Consider the following 20340-nt stretch of genomic DNA (forward strand, 5'->3'; position numbering starts at 1 on the left):
AATCACTAGAGAGAAAGTAAATTAAATACACAAAGCCAGTCAAAGGTTTTCAGTTTTTCTGTACAAATTTGTTGTCACCAAAACAAAACCCACAAATTCTTTTTAGTTCATTTATACTCACTTCAAGAGGATACAGTTTAACTGAAAAAAATCATGTCTATCCAGAGTTTATAAACCTTTCACCAGCAGCGTGCATCACTATTTAAATCTCTATGAAATAATGAGAGCATGAAATATTGGCCCTTACTTTTTAAACTTTTTTTTTTTTTTTGGTAAATTCTCCCACGTTCATTCCCTAAATTCGAAACACCCGTGCGTTCTTTCGATCTCGATCTTCAGCTTTGTAATCTTACTGTATATCAGTTTCTGAATTTCGCACGGTTTAACACGTAGTTGTGCAACAGAACCTGCGGTAAAATTAGAAATATGGTTTAGGTGACATCACACTATTCGAAAATTTCTGTGATCGTTTTAGACAAGGAGTTTTAAACAAAAACGTTTGGTGATACATTTTTTAAACAATCTTTTGAAAAAAAAAAAAAGAATAAAGCGGTAGAACATTTTCACTAAACGTTAATTTTTACAAAAAAAATTTTGTATGGAATTTTTCTCTATTGTTGAACAGCAGAGGAACTTTATTGAAGCACTGGAAATAAAAAAAAATGGTGAACCGTGTGACTCTACGGTGGCAGCGTGAAGAGCTGTAGCTGTAGATTGCAGCAGAAAGAGCCAGTAGTGAATGTTAAGTTCTCGACTGAAACAAAGAACGGCTTGTGTTCCAGACCGGAGGGTGGGACGGGGGTAGTCTTCTGCAAAGCCAGCAGTGTTAAACACACTGTTTTAGCTCAAATGTCTCTAACATATATGCAACAATATTAAAATTCTATCTGGGGACTGTTCACATTGTGCAGTGTGAAATTCGGTCGTGTTCATCCATCTTAACAGAGAAGAAAAGGATGTGCTAAAAATCCTGAAAAGACGACGAGCCATGTGTTTTTATAGTTTTATAATTAAGCTATACGACATGTGGAGAAGGAAGTTGAGTGAAACTAAAGAGGGAAAAAAAATCGATACGGATCACATTGAAGGAGTTGTAAAATGAACTTGTGTATCCTTGTGATTTTAACCAACGTGTCTTTTTGTACATGTTAATGTTTTAAGACTTCCATTTTTACTGTATTTTACTGTACATTTGGATCATTTTGCACTCTGACGTCTGAAAACTGCCAACTTTTGAGAGCGAGCACATTTGTGCGCGTGTGTGGGTGTGTGTATCATTTTGTAAGCAGCGTTTGTAACAACCGTATCAGGTTGTGTGTTTATTGTATCACAGATTCAGGCTATGGTGTGTTTTATTTTAGAGTTATTAAGGAAAAAAATGTGATTTTTTTTTTTTTTTGTAAAAAACTAATCGAGATGTATGATATGGGTGAAAAAAAAAAGAAAATATATTTGTATATTATGCATGACCTGATTTTTTTTTTTTAGAAAAAATTATCCATTTTTTTAAGACCACAAATATTTCTTTTTATTAATAAAAATACAGGAATGAAGAAATATTAAAAGAAAAGAAGAAACTGAAAAAGAATGATAAAAGAAAGAAAAGAATACCGAAATGAAATAAATGAAAAGAAAGAAATTCAAAAGAAAAACCTGACCAGTAAATCAAATCAAATAAAAAAAAAAAACGGACAATATTACACTGTAAAGTTACATAATTTGGTTAATTTTGCGAAATTAAGAATAATAATTAGAGAAAGAAAGAAAATGAAGAAATGATAAGATGAGAAATAAGAAAAAGAATGGAATAAAGAAAGACAAAACTACAAAAAAATGTAACTTGGTAATACAGCATATGTTAATAAGCTAACTTACCCTGTATTAATTTAGTTATCATAAATAAGCGATAGCTGCTGTATAATAATCTTACATCAAATAGACATTAAACCATAGCAGTTTAGCAGTCTGCCCTTGAATTAAAGTAAACTAGGATTTTATTCACAGATACCCACTTGCGTCCTCCTGACTTTATTTCAAGCCTAGACTGATTTCCCTTTGTTCACGTATGGATTCCTGGTTAACCAAGAGAAAAATAGTGCTGGTCTAATGTGTCTTTTTTTTAGCAGTACCTCCGCTTATCAATGTCAAGAAAAACCCCGAATTCTTGTGTAATCTCGGCTGGCGTTAAGACCGGTTGAGGCACATTTTCTTCCTAGTTAATGATTAATGTCCAAGACAGGCTCGGATACGTGTTTATGGGTTTCAGTCAGGCCTACCGAGGAATCTAAATTACCCGGTAGTGAGGAATACCTGCGAGACGCCTGGAGCCGTGTCGTATCCCGGACGCTGGGCGCTTCCTGGAGGATGGAGGTCACAGCAGGTGGTGTTTTTGGGTTAATGTGTCTGGTGCGCTCTTCGTGTTTTTCTCTCACCATCTCATGGATCTTGCTTAGCTGGGAATTCAAAGACTTAGGTGTGAACCCTGAATCAGGCCTGGTTGAGTTCTGACGAGGTACAAGATGGGATTAAAGATAAACGTTATATTAGCAGAGAAAAAATGGCATCTTCCATTAACACTTTGTATAGTCATCAGCTATGAATTTTGCTAGCAAAAGAAGTGAAGAAGACTGCCTTGAAACTTAAGAGTCTTTCAGAATTGAAGTGATGAAAAGCATTTGCTTTATACTACCGACTCTTGAAAATGAGAAGCAGTGGTCACGTGCTCCTGAGATTCCGGTTCCTGTGTTACATCCTTAGACGTATTTAGATTCCCTAAGTCCTGCAAAACCCTTTGTTGGAGTGACCATCAGCTGCCTTGCTGTGTTTTCCTAAATTTCAGAGATGATGTGGAATTTCTTCTCTTTCAATGGTCATTTTAACAAGAAGTTGCAGGGCACCAAATCTAGGCTGCAGGTCACCTGTGACCTGATGTTCCGCAAAAAAGCTCGAAATGTACGTGATGTGAAATATCTCTAATATACTCGCTCATTCACTTTAAATGCGTAAAGTACACATCTACCAGCCCATTGACTGGTACAGTGAAGTCATCATAGTTCATGTACATATGTGCTCTATCCTTTGCGGTCAGGTTATATCGATGTCGCGCAAACCCTTATCGTAATATTATCAATGGCTGGACTTTTTCCAGACAGACCTTGTTTATAACATTTGCCAAAGAGGTGTCAAAAACGTCAGTCAAGCTCAACTAAAATATCTATGTATGAATTAAGTATGCCTTATGGTTGCGACCGTCGACAGTGGAAACTTTTTAAATGAGTAGCGCGTAGTCACAAACCCTTTAAAATGAACTGTTTACAAAGTGTGACAAATTAACTTTTTTCCAAGCCAAGACGATCTTTACCTGGATCATGGTAGTTGTGCTCTCCAGTTGAATAGGGTACAGATTGTAGAGTACTGGTCCACTGTTTCCATACAGGATTGAGGGCTCTGGGCAGTTGATCCCAGGTGATACAGTGCTGTATGCTGGGGGTACAGGTGTAATCTGCCTCTGAAGGAGCTGAAGAATCATGGTTATGTCTGTAGTCATTCTTGCCTCCAGTCTAGAAGATAAGATATAAAATTGATGCCTTTAGCCAAACTTTCTTCTATCAAGGCATTTAGAACATTTTCCCAACTCCAAACACACATGAGGTTCACACCTAAAGCCATTTATGATTTGGGGCAGGTTTGCTAAAAGGAAGGAAACAAGAATCTTGACAGTATTAGGCTATAGCTAAGAATCTCGTTTGGAATGACCATAATAATAATAATTGACCCAATAACCCAATAACTAACCCTCAATAACCTAAAGAGAGGGTTGCAAGAAAATATTGCAACACCTAAACAGATCTGGCACAAGCTGTTAGGAACAAATGAGATAAAAATAAAACCATTACAATGGCATAAAGACAGTATGGAGACAGTAGACCGCCTGGCCACAGAGTTCTGAGCATCAATATTGGGCAAACATAACCTAGACAGTGAATGTTCTTTCACTTTGCAGCAGCTGAAGAATTCATAAGTATTGTATTGGCAAAGTCAAATCTTATCTGAGATTAAACCACGAATATGAGAAAACTCAAGAATTCAGATTTTCTTCTGTTGAACGAGGAGCACCTTTGGTGGCAGATAAAATTTTTTTGGGTGAGCAAAACTAACACTCAGTTTTATACTTGCAAGAACTGCATCAAGCTGTGAGCCCACTGGCATCACCAAACTGTTGCATTCTTCTCTTGCAATGCTTTCCCATGCTTTTCCTGTGGCTCCTTTCAGTTTCGGTTTGCTCTTTAGAGGACAGAATGCCACGCCCATTCCGGTCGTTTGAACCTTTACTTTCCTCCCTAATAAAGTCTGTTGTGTTGTGCTGCAAGTTCCTCTCAATGACGAGCAGTGTTCAAATCAAAGAAAGACTTTTGATTGTACCGATTTTTACTTTTGATTGTACCGATTTTTATTTTTAATAGTACCGATTTGACTTGAACGCTCCTCATAAAACGGATGAATTGCTCTGTAAATAGTATATTTTCGTAGTGTTAGTGAGCCAATTCTAAGAGCAAGCCCAAGCCATGACATCACCGCCACTGTGCTTAAACCATGAGCTTGTATGTTTCGGATCATATCACAATCTGCGTCTTTTACTTTTTGTGGATCATTTTGGTATTGTGAATTCCAATTATCATCTTTTGCTTCTTGCAGTATGACCTATATATTCCTGTTCTCGAAGTCTTCTTTAAATGGTGGATTAAGAGACCTTCACCCCTGGCCTTTGAAGGTTGTTGGTGATGTCACTGATTGTAGTGATTTACTAATTTACTTTTGTTGTTTCTGCCATCAGCTTCTATTCCAAATTGTCTTATTGGCTATGCCTAATGCTTGTGCAGGTGCTCTAATAGACTTTTCCTCTATTTTCATCTTGCTTCCCCCTGCCCCCGTTTGACAGCTTTCTGGTCAACAGTTGATTTACCAGGGTAGCTCTGGGTAACACCTGTCAGTCAAATGTTCCAATTTTTCACATTTTAGTTTTTAACAAAAGAATTGGCCTCACCGTTCCAATACCTTTAAAGGGGAATGTAGATCATTGTAAGAGGCAGATAGTAAAATATTAATCTAAACTGACCAGATTGGCACCCTGTCCAGGGTGTACGCCGCCTTGTGCCCCAAGTCTCCTGGGACAGGCTCCATCATATAGATGATGAATCAGTAAGTTAGAATGTAAAGTGACCATAAATGGTGTAATAGTCAAAAACTAAAAGATTTACTTAATACCAAAACATCTTTTGATTAGATATGGATTGGACTGCTTGTTTGCATTATGTTTAACTATTTGTTTATACATGCAAATAAATGGGCCAGGAATATATATATATATATATATATATATATATATATATATATATATACAGTGGTGTGAAAAACTATTTGCCCCCTTCCTGATTTCTTATTCTTTTGCATGTTTGTCACCCTTAAATGTTTCTGTTCATCAAAAACCGTTAACTATTAGTCAAAGATAACATAATTGAACACAAAATGCAGTTTTTAAATGAAGGTTTACGTTATTAAGGGAGAAAAAAAAACTCCAAATCTACATGGCCCTGTGTGAAAAAGTAATTGCCCCCCTTGTTAAAAAATAACTTAACTGTGGTTTATCACACCTGAGTTCAATTTCTGTAGTCACCCCCAGGCCTGATTACTGCCACACCTGTTTTAATCAAGAAATCACTTAAATAGGAGCTACCTGACACAGAGAAGTAGACCAAAAGCACCTCAAAAGCTAGACATCATGCCAAGATCCAAAGAAATTCAGGAACAAATGAGAACAAAAGTAATTGAGATCTATCAGTCTGGTAAAGGTTATAAAGCCATTTCTAAAGCTTTGGGACTCCAGCGAACCACAGTGAGAGCCATTATTCACAAATGGCAAAAACATGGAACAGTGGTGAACCTTCCCAGGAGTGGCTGGCCGACCAAAATTACCCCAAGAGCGCAGAGACAACTCATCCGAGAGGCCACAAAGGACCCCAGGAAAACATCTAAAGAACTGCAGGTCTCATTAGCCTCAATTAAGGTCAGTGTTCACGACTCCACCTTAAGAAAGAGACTGGGCAAAAACGGCCTGCATGGCAGATTTCCAAGGCGCAAACCACTTTTAAGCAAAAAGAACATTAAGGCTCATCTCAATTTTGCTAAAAAACATCTCAATGATTGCCAAGACTTTTGGGAAAATACCTTGTGGACCGACGAGACAAAAAATGCGTGGAAGGTGCGTGTCCCGTTACATCTGGCGTAAAAGTAACACAGCATTTCAGAAAAAGAACATCATACCAACAGTAAAATATGGTGGTGGTAGTGTGATGGTCTGGGGTTGTTTTGCTGCTTCAGGACCTGGAAGGCTTGCTGTGATAGATGGAACCATGAATTCTACTGTCTACCAAAAAATCCTGAAAAAGAATGTCTGGCCATCTGTTCGTCAACTCAAGCTGAAGCGATCTTGGGTGCTGCAGCAGGACAATGACCCAAAACACACCAGCAAATCCACCTCTGAATGGCTAAAGAAAAACAAAATGAAGACTTTGGAGTGGCCTAGTCAAAGTCCTGACCTGAATCCTATTGAGATGTTGTGGCATGACCTTAAAAAGGCAGTTCATGCTAGAAAACCCTCAAATAAAGCTGAATTACAACAATTCTGCAAAGATAGGTGGGCCAAAATTCCTCCAGAGCACTGTAAAAGACTCGTTGCAAGTTATCGCAAACGCTTGATTGCAGTTATTGCTGCTAAGGGTGGCCCAACCAGTTATTAGGTTCAGGGGGCAATTACTTTTTCACACAGGGCCATGTAGGTTTGGATGTTTTTTTCTCCCTAAATAATAAAAACCATCATTTAAAAACTGCATTTTGTGTTTACTTGTGTTATCTTTGACTAATAGTTAAATGTGTTTGATGATCAGAAACATTTAAGTGTGACAAACATGTAAAAGAATAAGAAATCAGGAAGGGGCAAATAGTTTTTCACACCACTGTATATATATATATATATATATATATATATATATATTTAAATGGCCTACCTGTTAAGCTGACTTTGGAGTAACTCGAGTCTTGAATGAAGCTCCTCTTCTGCAAATAAAGGTGGATGACATGAGGCTTGGACAGACGATCTGTAAGAACAGCTTGCATACTGAGTGGACCAACAATCTGGCCAGTAATGGTACAATCCAGGAAGATGAGCTCCTACAGGAGGATAGGCAGGATAAAATACAGGATAAAATGTAGGTGATCCAAAAAAAATACTTGACATTCGTGGACTTTCTATCAACCAAAACTATAATTGTTGTGAGGTCTCATTTAGTCAATGCAAACCTTCCAGAACTTAATGCATAAATTACTCTAAAATTAGATGGTTATTCATTCAATGTGTATTTCTACCATAGTGTGTGCTTGGAGATTGAAGTAGCTACCTCTGTCCATGCCAAGTTCTTTGCCCATCTCAGATTTGTTGCTGGGTGGAATGACCTGTAGGGCTGATGCAGGGTAACCTTGGGGGTCTCCATTAGGGGTGTAAAGAGACAGTTTGTTGATGTTCTCACTAGACTGAGTTCTGGAGGAGCTGCAGCTACACAGTTCATCCCAGTGAGTGTGAGGACCAGCAAAGCAGTGACTACCCAGACGGGTACATGTTTGAACCGAATAGGAATCATCTTGATCCATTCCATCTGTCCAGAATGTGGAGAAGGCATGCTTTTATTAACTTATAGTAATTAAATTTAAGCTAGTTATTTTTTGCTTATTGTGGCCTGTTTGCTCATACCTGGCTTGTTGCGTCTCTCCACTGAGTTTTTGTGATGCCTTGGTTGATTAATATGGTAATGGCAGCCATTATCTTCACTGTGTAATGTGTGAAGGACCTGATCTACCTGTTTATACGCAAAATGTATTTAGCCTTTGAACCAAAAGCATTGTATGTTCGACAAAGAGCATTAGTGTATGTGTACTTCTCTGAGGTTGAAGGTGATCTCCAGGTTCTTCCAGAAGCTTTCCGCAAAGGCTGGGTACATATCTAGGACCTCCAAGAGATCATCTCTCTGGATTTGATGGAGATCAGAATAGGTGAGTGTTCGCACATCAGCGTTGCAATAGCCAGGTTCTGTGTACAAGTTAATGGACTCGCCAAAGATATTGTTCTTGCCTGCACATAAATGCATATAGAAAAATATTATTTTTTATATTATAATTATTATTTGGATCTGTCAAATAATAACTAATGATGAAAACCTCACTGTTCCTTAATGCATACTAATACTGCTGTGGCCCCCATTCGCTCCTGCCTGCTTTTATGATTCATAATCCTACTATCTGGCCTAACTCACAGAAAGGGTTGCCTTTTATGTTGGGTCCTCTGAATGTTGTCTCAGGGAGTTTCTCCTTACAGATTTAATTTTTGGGTCAATGGGATTGGCACTAAGCATGCAGTCTTGTTCAAAACTCAATAGCGGGGGTTGGTTTGATGGGAATTGAACCCAGGTCACTGTAGTAAGGGCACTAATTGCTAGCTGCTAGTCCACCAGGGAACCATCTGGCTCAGTCTTTAAGGATTTAAAATTATGACAAGATTTCTAAAAAGCTGCTTTGTGCCAAGGTCTACAGTTAAAAGTGCTAAACCTCACATTTTCTCAACTTGTAAGTAAAGAAGGATACCTAAACAGATTATGTTACATAGATTAATACACTCACCCAATATAGCAAGCACTACTTCATTGCAGGACACCTGAATTGAGCCGTGGGAGATGAAGTACAAGGTATGTAGAATATCACCATGATGGTAGAGAGTGTCCCCTGGTGGGGAGTGAGTGGTCTTTAAGCACATGGCAAGGGCTCTTAGACAGGCTTTACTGGCCCCCTTGAAGGCCTTGCAGTTCTGTAGCAGGTTGCGGTTCAAGTGCAGACAGATATCAGCCTGTAGGCATTCAGGAAAACCTTTCAAAACCTACAAGGTCAAAAGAATGTTTCATGCAAAAATATCAAGAAAGAAGTATCCATCATATTTATCTGTTTTTCATTCATGTCAGATTACAGATCCTTTGAGAATGTGGTGTTGAGGCACATATTTCCCTTACTGCATTCATATCAATGCCATTGGTGTATGACCAAGCATGTTGGAAGTATTCCTCAAGCTTCTGCCTCAGGGCTGGTGGTATTTGGTGGAAACGAATGAACTCTTTGACCCTCAGCAACTGTGTGTGGTAACGGGTGGTTCCAGAATAAAGACGCTGAATGATTGCTGAAACGTTCCCAAATATGCTGGCATACATGAGGGCTGGAAGATTGGAAAACAGCATAAAGTAGCAACATTTTGTTCCTTAAATTAACGGTAAACATGTTTAACATCTGTTTAATACTTCAATTTAGCAAAAAACAATGACATGATGCGTTATAAGAGTACCATATGGAATCAAGGACCTCACCATTATGTCAACTAAAGTTGGTTTTGATAATATGTGCACTGGAATAATGAATTTCTACCCACTCATTTATGTCACGGACCTCAAACTAGATTGCAGCGCTCAAGATACAAAGATTTGCCACTAGGAAAGTACCCTTGCATATAGTGTAAGTTCAAGTTTGAACCTGAAATTGTACCTTGAAGGCTTTATCTTATCCACTGAAAACTTTTAACGTAGGAAAATTCAAAATCTTCACTTTAGTTCTCTAGGTACATCTTATCTGGATGGTACATTCATGGGTACATCTCTTGTATCCTCAATGCAAAAGATCTAGAGCGAATCTTTAGGATTGCAGTTGGAATTGGTGACATAAGAGAGAGTTGGATGTACAGTATGCAAAATGACTTACACCCAATGAGCATGACGCAGATGGAGAAGATCTTTTCAGAGTTGGTGTTGGGTGAGACATTTCCAAAACCCACACTGGTCAGGCTGCTGAAAGTGAAGTACAGTGCAGTGACATACATATCCTTTATGGAAGGTCCAGAGGTGGCATCGCTGTCGTTATAGTACTTCCCAAGTTGATCGGCCAGGTTATCCAACCATCCTGTTTTCATGTAGGGCCTCTCCACATGGCCAATGGCATACCAAATACATGCCAGCCAATGGGCGATGAGCACAAACGTACACATGAGCAAGACCAGGACAGCCGCTCCATACTCCGAGTACCGATCTAACTTCCTGGCCACACGAACCAATCGGAGCAGTCGTGCAGTCTTCAGGAGACCAATCAGAGCGGTTGTTGTCTAAAATTGAACGAATAGTGTTAGAAAGGAAGGAGAGTTCAAGCTAAGGATATTTTTAGCAGTTAGCATTTTTCAAATTGTTTGCACGATGCGCTTTTCTATGACTTGATGTAATCCCTACTGGTTGGAAAGGCCTTAACTTGACAATTATGTATACAGGGTTACCTTCCTTTTATGAAATCTTTTTCTTTTAAAAACTTTTTAGCCCAGGATAGAATCAGACCTAACACCACTTGACTTTTTTCTTTGGTGTCGTACGAAGTCAGTTGTGTTTATAATTAGCCCAGTATGATCTCGTCACAAATGGAGAAAATGATCTCTGCATGGAGCAACATCAGTTCTGATACTGTACATTAAATATTGTTTAACTTTCATGTATTTGGTTGAATTTATTTAATGAATTTATTCCTATGGATCTAGTATTTTGGGCCACCCTGTTATACAAACAGTAACATACTGTATATGCAACATATATGCAGCTGCTTCACCAAATAGTCTACTGCTTCTTCAGTAACCGTGGTTGAATTAAGACCTAACAAAATTTCATCAACACAGAACTTCTAGCATGAAGCTTTAGTTTATACTTTAAGTATTAATTTTGATCATTTTATCATTTCTTTGTAAGCAGGCCAAATTTGGGACCACGTCCAATATTCTTCCACTTCAAAGAAAGCAGATATGTTCTCACCTCGTCGGAACCAGATTTAAAGATGAGCAGGTCAAAAGGAAGAGCAGCCACCATGTCAATAAGAAACCAGCCTTTAATGTAGTGAACAGCGATGCTTTTAGGGTGCGTTACCACCTCATCCTCATGATTGACGTATGTGGTGCGAAAGCTGATCATGATGTCCACCATGAACAGAACGTCCACGATGGCGTCCACGACATTGAGCGGGTTGCAGGTGTAACCACAGACACGTCGTCGATTCTCTGCCAGCTCGTTAAGCAGAAAAGCGGCTGAGTATGGGGTAAAGACTGCAGTGTAGAGCACTAGCAGCAGGATGACCCAATCCCATACTGCCTTAAAGGGACTGTAGTGCAGCAAGATCCACTTATGGATATCTGCAGTCTGGAGCTGATACACAGGGAACACACTGGTGCCCAGAGACAGCGTCTGTATAAACAGAGGCATATGCAGAAAGCTTTTACCTTGGCATAAGTATACAGTGCCTTGCAAAAGTATTAATACCCCTTGAACTTTTCCACATTTTGTCAATTGCAACCACAAACGTAAACGTATTTTGTTGGACGGCCATGTTAGTAAATAGAGATCCACAGTTTCGATGGGAAAATCTGTTCACAGGACTATTCTTCATGCACTCCACAATTCTGACCTTATGGCTTATCCAAGACTGATTTAAAGAAATACTTTGTAGTATTAATAATAAATAAATAAAAATCCTTGCTGGTTTAATAGGTTACAGTCTACCATCTTCCACCTCTAGGAATTCTGTGATGACTGAAAGTGATTTGGCGTACAAACCGCCACATACTGGACCATTAGAACGAATGAAAGGGATGACTAGCTCCTAAATTGAGAAGAATGTGATATTTTTGCACAAAAAGTTGTAGTTCAAGTATAGGATGAAAATGATGAATGAAAATTATCTCTCACCCACAGAAGGTTGAAATGCACTTCATCACAGCGAGAAAAAAAAAAGGACCTCAGCTGATATTATGGATTGATTTACTTGCAATCCCTCTCTGTCCTAATGATCTTTCCGCTGGTGAATGTTCAACACACTCCTGTCACACCATACAGGCAGAGATTGATTCCTTGATGGACATCAAGTGCATGAACATTCATGCATGATCATTTGAACCAACAATATGGATGTTACCGAAAAAATAAACAAATCATTTAAAGTGAACAGATAAATCATACAAATAATGACTATTTCTTTTGCACTGGGACTGGGATTCTGTATCTCTCACTTGTGGCAAGACATTAAATGGCTGTTGGCTTCAGGAGGACCTTTGGAACACGCTCGACAGCCAAAAGCTCCAGGGTTCTCGTTGTGCACATCACAGAGGAACTTTTTAACCACCTGCTTAGCCGAGAACGCCCAGCAGACTCTTTACAATCAATAGTTTACAGCTAATTGTTCGCATTGCTTCTCCCATTCAACACTGTTCTGCTATCCTGTGTCGATAATCTGTATTTATTGTAGGTTTTGCACTGATCTCTCATTGCTGTGTAGCCGTGTACTGTGATTGCTTAGTATTTGTTGCAAGAGGCCCTGAAATAAGAAGTAGGAGAAGAAACAAGGCACTTATGGCTTTCTCATGCGTAGTATTAGTCCAATACTTAATTTGGAAAGGTCACACCCACTTTAAGTTAAAATCTAAGTACATATACAGACATGGATATCTGAAGCTTTGATACATAAAGACCAATTCCATCCCTATTTCACTTGATACCTGGCGAAGATCTCTGTGATGTTCTGCATGGGCTCCTTTACCTTAGGGATGGTGACGAGCTCGATGTTTGAGGGCGAACTCCTGGAGATGGAACGCCTGGGACGGCCAAAGCTCATGGAGAAAGCTGGGAAGCGGTTGGCGACTCCGCACTTCATCTGGTCGGAGTTAGCAGGAGTGCTCAGAACAACTAATAATCACATGTGAGAGAAAGTTAGAGCAAAAACAAGAAGAAGAAAAAAAACCAATAATATTTCCGCCACTTCTGTTGTTCCTAGATAGCAGCAGCTCAATGGGCACTTGGGGTACAGGTAGGCACTCGTCTACAGGTGCCAAGGAAATAAATAATATAAAATATATAGTAGTGGTTTGGTCTAATAATTTCATTTTGTTTGTTTTTTTAATACCAATTATAAAGTGTGGAAGCAGCTGAAAAGTTAAAATTGCAAAAGACTCATTGTTTACAATGTTAAATTGTTGGCAAAAATTTCTTGTTCTGTTGGCAGAGATTTCAGCTTCTTTAAAATATTTCTGTCATTATTCACCAGCTTCAGTGGAGGACAATTTAACTTATGCTATTTTGAGTAGTGTGTTAGAGCTGGCGTTTAAATATTGTGTTAAATTGAGAAACACTTGAGTAAGTGATGATATCTAATGTGTAATAGAGGTGTCCCCTTCTGCACAAAATATATCCGAAACTAGGGAATTATCAAGTGAACTTCTGTGATCTTCATAAAACAATTAAATAGGCATGGATGGTACTGAATGTTGTAGAGCAATTTCATTTCATAAAATAAATTTTTAATCTGTTGATTTGTCATTATATTTTTAAAATGAGAATGACATTAAAACTATGAATTTCACTTTTTGTCCTAATACTTTTGGCCACCACTGTATATATTACACCAAGGAAGTTTTCCAATTTACAATCATTATATCCTTATTTCTGTCCTTACCTCACAATGCAAATGACTCTGAATTGTAATTGAGTGAAATATGGACTATAAAAAAACATATTAAGAAAGAGAAAGACTTGGGAATCATCCGCCATTAGATTTAAAAACAGAACCAGGATGAAAAAAGGGTGGCCTTACCGGACCAGTGTATTGTTCCCTCCGCTTGTCTTGTGAAGTCCTTCTGCTTTTTAGGCTTGTCAGTGTCAGTGCTGTAATCCTCTCTCTCACACACACACACACACACACACTACAGCCTCCGAACTAAGAACCGATCAATCACTCAGCACAAATGCACTGTAAAGCAAATGAAACAGCCAGATGTCGTGATCCTTTCACACACAGCACATCACATAACCACAACAACTCCAACAACAGCAACTGTCTAACACTTTTAATATTGAAAACTCATTTAGTTTTAGGGACCTGAAGAATCGATGTCCACTGCAGCTACAGAGTGGCTCCTACTGTGGCGCGGTATTGACCGCATGGCCTAATGTGGGTCTGCGTCTGGAGCCAGGGATGACCTTTAGATTTCACGGCACATAAACAGACCTGCTTTCATGAGATCTGAACTAGGAAGAGACGGGAACTTACAAGCTTCCTCTAGACAGCAGCTTTTAATTACTACATGTGATACTTCACTAACAGCCTCCAATTACAGAGACCTGAATTTTTAAATCATTTTTGTCCTGATCTGAAAAACTCGGTACTGTGCAAAAATCTCAGGCAACGCATTGCCTTTAGTACAAACTTATACTTATTATAAATGTTAGTCTGCATTATGATGTACAAAACCATCTAATATTTTCAAACATGACATAAAAATGTAAAAAAAAAAAAAGAAGGAAACAACAACAACAGCAGCAAACCCTAATGTACGCTCCTGGGTTTTGCTTGAAAAATAGAAAGGAGAAGAACTCGTATTCTCCAGCACACTTAGTAAAATCTAACAACTGTTTCATTTATAAAACTGCACAAATCTGGATCTGGCAAAGCAAGAAATTTAACCAACAAATATTGACTGTGTTTATTTTATTACTTTTTAATGCTATAGTTTATAAGTTTTTTGTTTATGTAGAAATGCTTTCAAAGGCAACTTTGCTTATTGGCATTTTTATTCTGCATGTGCCCAAGACACCGAGCGAGGGACGCGGGTACTGTAAGTAAAACAGCTGGTTTCGTACATAATAATAAAGAGACGATAAACATGTAACAAGATATGACGTTTGCACATAAATATTCACCAAATACTCAATTTGGCTACAAAAACATTGATCAGAATAAGCATCTGAAGCTGTAAAGATAATGTAGGCAAAAAAGGAAGTCAAGGAGAAATGCACAGTACGGGTTTCTTGTTGATCAAAATGTTGGTGCTTCTAATCGCTTTTTTGTGTCCTGATTTTAAAACTTCCTTCTCATGTTTAACAATTGTCATTTTCTTGCTCGAAGGATTTGACTTTGCCCTGCTATCGTGTGCATTTTGTGTTCTAAACTCTGTCGTGATTTATTGAACAGGCAAAAATGATCTTTGTGTCTTTGTGGTTTACTTACGGCCGCATCATGACAATCCAACATTGCAACAGAACATTGCTCTACAAAAAACATTGTGTTTATATTTCGGTAATGTTAAAGTGTTTTTGTGTTGTACGTCTGTTAAACTGAATACGACTGACGACTGGAAAAGATTGTTACGCCGCCTTTCAAAAACCTGACCTGCTGCTGCGAAATAAATCAGATTTACAACCAGTTTAAAAAAAAATTGTTTAAGAAATAAAAATTCACTATGTGCAAAAGAAATTGGTTTTGTAGACCCGTGTAATAATAATAATCATAATACATTCATTATAACACACTCACCTCAGAACACAAGTTCACAACATGGATGTATAATCATGTCCTTTTTAATACAAAAAAAAATTCATGATCTGTACAAGCCCCGCCTTCAGATGTTTAGCCACGCCCCCTTACCCAAGTGTGCCACCAAACTGTCCTGGGAAACAGTGATTTGGCTTCAGGATGAAGGTGATTGTGTGTGATATGTCAGAACTAAGATTTTTATTAGTCATAAATATAGTTTTATTTTTGACCCAATTCACACACACACATGCTTATTCCCCTGATGAAACATTCCGTGTCCTGGTCCTTCCCGCCTCACTCCAGCGCCTGAATGTTGTCCCACACTCTGACCACGTCGGGGTGATCGGTGAGAGCCTCGATCAGGGTGGCGCTGGTGTCCAGCTGGTCCTGTGGTAAAAGTGCGGGAGTGTTGGAGATGTACTCCATCCCCGCTGACAGAGTGCGAACCCCGAGAGTTTCCAGCGCCGTGCGCACCGCTTTCGTCGAGTTCATATCGCAGATGAACTAAAGAGAGAATGAAAAACAATTACATGGGACATTTACGTCATTTTGCGGACACCATAATCCAGAGCAACTTACAATTTATCTCATTATACATCTGAGCAGTAGACTGTTTGAAAAGTACTTTGAGTTACTTCTATAAACTACTGGCTAATTTAAAACAAACACACATTAAAGTGAGTACTTACACCTCCATTTCATTGTTTGTCGACTTACGAACATTCGAGTTATGAACGGACCGCAGGTTCGCATCTAACATCCGTGGTTACAAACAACTCGTGGAAGTAGAACACACCAGGGTTCCATTAAAATGATCGATTACTGTCACAAATTTTAACCCCCATCATTTTACCCCATCACTCATCTCTGGGGGTGAGGAATAAAGAAGTGCAACATTCACTCCCACTCATTCTCTATACCGATTATCCTGTACAGGGTCACGAAAGGCCTGAAGCCTGTCCCAGCGGACTCAGGGCACGAGGAGGGGTAGAACCTAGACAGGGTCCCAATTCATCGCAAGGCACAAGCACATACACAGACTCCAAACTTGGAAATGCCAATAAGCCTAATTTGCATGAAGCACTGTAGGGCCAGCGGCATGTGCTTCTCACTGGCTGGATAAGGACGTTGGTCAAAAGGTGAAGGAAAAACAAGTCAAGAAAAAAAAAGCTTGAGTTCAGCACAGGATTCGAGATGTCCTTAGGCGGCCCAGTCAAAGCCCACAGCCTGAAACTCAAGGCCTGCAGACTGCTGAAGATGGCAGAGCTCACAGACTGGGAAGTTCTGCCAGAACGTATTAAAGAAGGATAAATCCAGGAGCATGAAGCTTGGAGAGAATTGGCCAAGAATCTGAAGCTGCTGCCAAAGGAACTTCTATTAAATACATTATTAATCAAATTAACAACCAAAACCATGTTTCTGTGTTTCCTGTGTTTGCGATTCAGATCGGTGTGTAACCTGTAAAATCGGCTTGTCCTCCTCATCCTCGGCTTCCTGCACGTCTTCAGCCCCGGACTCTATCGCCAGCTCCAGGGCTTTTTCAGTAGAAACTTGGTCCCGGGCCGCCACAATGACGCCTTTTCTCTCAAAATGATGACGGGCACCTTCGCACACTGCCCCCCTGTGGTCAAGTAGAGATTTCACTAAAGATTTATCCAGCAGAGCACGAGTCATGAGAGAGACCGCACACGCACCCGTTTTTCATTAAGATGTGTTTGATGGTCTGGTGTGAGCGCGTGTTGTTGTCCGTCAGAACCTCGATGAGCAGCATGGAGCCACCGGGCCCTCGCGCCTCGTAGAGGTACTGAGCACCGACTTTCGACTTTTCCTGCAGGACAGAAAGAGGAAAATAAGGCAACTTTAATAACAACTTTGCTAATTTAATTTTAAATGTTTTTTTTTTTCTCTTACCGCTCCTTTAATAGCAGCCTCGATGGTGGCTTTGGGTAGACTTTTATTTCTGCACTGCTCTATAAGCTGCGCCAAAGTGATATTAAACTCCGGATTTGCTCCTCCCTCTAAATATTCACAGACACACACACAGACATATTTATTTATTAATTAATATCACAACCTATTTAATGTTTGATATATTTCCACATTTCATTTACAGACTATAGAAACTTTTGTTACAGACTATAGGAACAAACTAAGGAACTGTGAATGTTAAAAATAAACTCTGTTATACAATAATAATTCAGGTTGAAGCCCATGTCCATGTCTGTGTGTCTCTCTGTACAGCAGAACTCTCTGTCTAACTTATTAATACAAAGAAATCCCATTCTGTAAGGTTGAGTATCTTACGCCTTGTTTACACTAAGTTGTCCTTCTTTGGTGCTCAGACAAATACACTCCCTGTTCGGTAATCGGAGAGTGAATCACAGATGAGAAATGGAAAAAGTAGATAAAAGGATAAAGATGAAGTTTTGTCTTAAAACCACTCCAGCGGGTTAAAATTCACTTATACCACTTCAGCGCTGTTATTTCAGCCAAAGTGAAAATATGAACTAATCCCAGTCAAAATATTCACTTTATCTTTTCTAATTAATATCTATTGGTGCAGGTGTTTGTTTACATTGAGACAGTAGCGCATTAGTAGATTATTTTACAGTAGATTATTAAATCCCACACATAACTGTTCATAACATCACTTTTACTCCACATTTAGATTTCACTGATGGTGCAGATTAAACTTCAGGCAGAGATCTAAGAACTGAAGAAGATTCATTAGATTTTGTCCAACAGTCGATATAAGACACGTCCACAGTTTGACGCATCAAACGGTCGAAGTTTGTATGCTGTCAAAACTTGCGGTTTATAACCTGGCACAAAACTGCTCATAACTTTTACTCAACGTTTTGATTTAATGCATGGCGCAGATCTGACTTGAGGCAGATACCCAAGGACTGGTTTCATTAGATTTTTTCCAGCCAGATTTGCGTAATGCTGTGACAAAATCTGGCTGGACAGACTTAAAGACAGACAGACATGTTTCTAAGACTGGATTCTGCTCCAACATATATATGAAACATACATAATTCATATAATCGAATGAGCGAGTTCTGACCAATATACAGACAAAACCTTGTATATATACTCAGCAAAAAAAGAAACGCCCCTTTTTCAGGACTGTGTATTTCAACAATAATGTCGTAAAAATCCAAATAACTATACAGATCTTTATTGTAAAGGATTTAAACAATGTTTTCCATGCATGTTCAATTAACCATAATCAATTAATTAACATACACCTGTATGGAATGGTCGTTAAGACCTTAACAGCTTACAGAAAGTAGGCATTTAAGGTCACAGTTCTAAAAACGCAGGACACTAAAGAGACTTGTCTACCGACTGTGAAAAACACCCAAAGAAAGATGCCCAGGGTCCCTGCTCATCTGCGTGAACGTGCATTAGGCATGCTGCAGGGAGGCATGAGGACTGCTGATGTGGCTAGGGCGATAAATCGCCTAAGACAGCGCTACAGGGAGACAGGAAGGACGGCTAATCATCCTCGCAGTGGAAGACCACGTGTAACAACACCTGCACAGGATCGGTACATCCGAATATCACACCTGCGTGACAGGTACAGGATGGGCACAACAACTGCCCGAGTCACACCAGGAACACACAATCCCTCCATCAGTGCTCAGACTGTCCGCAGTAGGCAGTCCATGAGGAGGAGATGCACTGCAGTACTTCAAGCAGCTGGTGGCCACCAGATAGTGACTGGTACTTTTGATTTTGAGCCTCCCTTCATTCAGGGACACATTGGGAAACATTTTTAGTTTATGTCTTATGGTGTTGACTCTTTTAGTGTTCATACAAATATTTACACATTAAGTTTACTGAAAGTAAAAACAGTTGAAAGTCTGAGGCTTTTTTTGCTAAGTATATAAACGATTGTTACTGTTGTTGTTATTGTTGTTACTGTGATTATTATTATTATTATTATGATTATTATTATTATGATTATTATTATAACACCACCTCTCACTGCCACTCTGATCAACATGGCGTATTTGGCGATCATGCGCGCGCGAGCCGCATCTTTCGGGATCTTGATGTCTTTGACTTTAGACCACTTGTTGTGGCCCGCGCGCAACACCGGGCCCACGTGCACTGTCCTGGCGCAGAGCGGGAACGCGCTCAGCCGCGGAACCTTCGGGAAAGTAGAAGCGCAGCCGGACAGGAAAGGACGTAACACCGCTCGGGTTGCCATTGCCCTTGAGTTCAGGAACGAGAAACAACCTAGCGTTAGTAAATAGATTAATAACATGTGCATGACAGTTTCATTTGGAAGATATAGTGTAGATAAGACATAAGTAAATTTTCGGTGTCTGTCTTAAAAAAAAAAAAAAAAAATATATATATATATATATATATATATATATATATATATATATATTAAACGATATCACAGTCGCAGCTGAGCAACCCGGGCTATAGACCTAAACTGAACGCTAGTGCAAAACAGTATGATTAAACCCTACACATGTGATGTTTCTCAAAGTTTCATGACATTTGTTATATTAAAAAGTAATACGAATTATATGATTTACTTACGAACTATTCACACTACATTTCCGACTGAGAATACTAAACCTCGCGGATATTATAAAGCACCATCCAACGCGAGCCCTCTGGACGGCGACACACTACGTCACTTCCGTTTCATACATGTTTGTCAAAATACAGACCCAACCTTTTCCCCCCGTCGGTTCACATATACTAATGTTTTTTTTATATTAGAATTTTGCTATAGTTGGGTTTCTCCGCAATTCTGAAGCTCAATAAGCAGCTGAAGGTTTTTGTCTAACAGTTTATGAAAGTATGTCGCCACCTAGTGGACTAGTGTGGACATCTCAA

The 20340-nt window shown here is 39.2% G+C and overlaps 2 protein-coding genes across 2 annotated transcripts; both read right to left on the reverse strand.

Annotated features, from left to right (window-relative positions):
* Positions 1-2100: 2100 nt before the first annotated feature.
* On the reverse strand, positions 2101-14104 carry kcnh6b (potassium voltage-gated channel, subfamily H (eag-related), member 6b). The gene is made up of 13 exons (XM_053511596.1): positions 14041-14104; positions 12658-12851; positions 11673-11772; positions 10932-11413; positions 9847-10243; positions 9111-9310; positions 8728-8980; positions 7989-8182; positions 7805-7910; positions 7455-7709; positions 7065-7227; positions 3362-3560; positions 2101-2504 (listed from the first exon to the last, which is right to left on the reverse strand). Exons 1-13 carry the CDS (start codon positions 14102-14104, stop codon positions 2217-2219), a joined length of 2895 nt encoding a protein of 964 aa, XP_053367571.1. The 3' UTR covers positions 2101-2216.
* A 689-nt stretch (positions 14105-14793) lies between these two features.
* On the reverse strand, positions 14794-20116 carry LOC128541413 (translational activator of cytochrome c oxidase 1). Its single transcript, XM_053511819.1, has 6 exons — positions 20038-20116; positions 19462-19697; positions 17386-17492; positions 17169-17302; positions 16933-17095; positions 14794-15978 (listed from the first exon to the last, which is right to left on the reverse strand). The coding sequence occupies exons 2-6, from the start codon at positions 19691-19693 to the stop codon at positions 15769-15771; spliced, it is 846 nt and encodes a 281-aa protein (XP_053367794.1). The 5' UTR covers positions 19694-19697; positions 20038-20116; the 3' UTR covers positions 14794-15768.
* Between the last annotated feature and the right edge of the window lie 224 nt (positions 20117-20340).

This window comes from Clarias gariepinus, chromosome 14, assembly GCF_024256425.1.
Source record: "Clarias gariepinus isolate MV-2021 ecotype Netherlands chromosome 14, CGAR_prim_01v2, whole genome shotgun sequence".
In the NCBI taxonomy this organism is placed as follows: Eukaryota; Metazoa; Chordata; class Actinopteri; order Siluriformes; family Clariidae; genus Clarias; species Clarias gariepinus.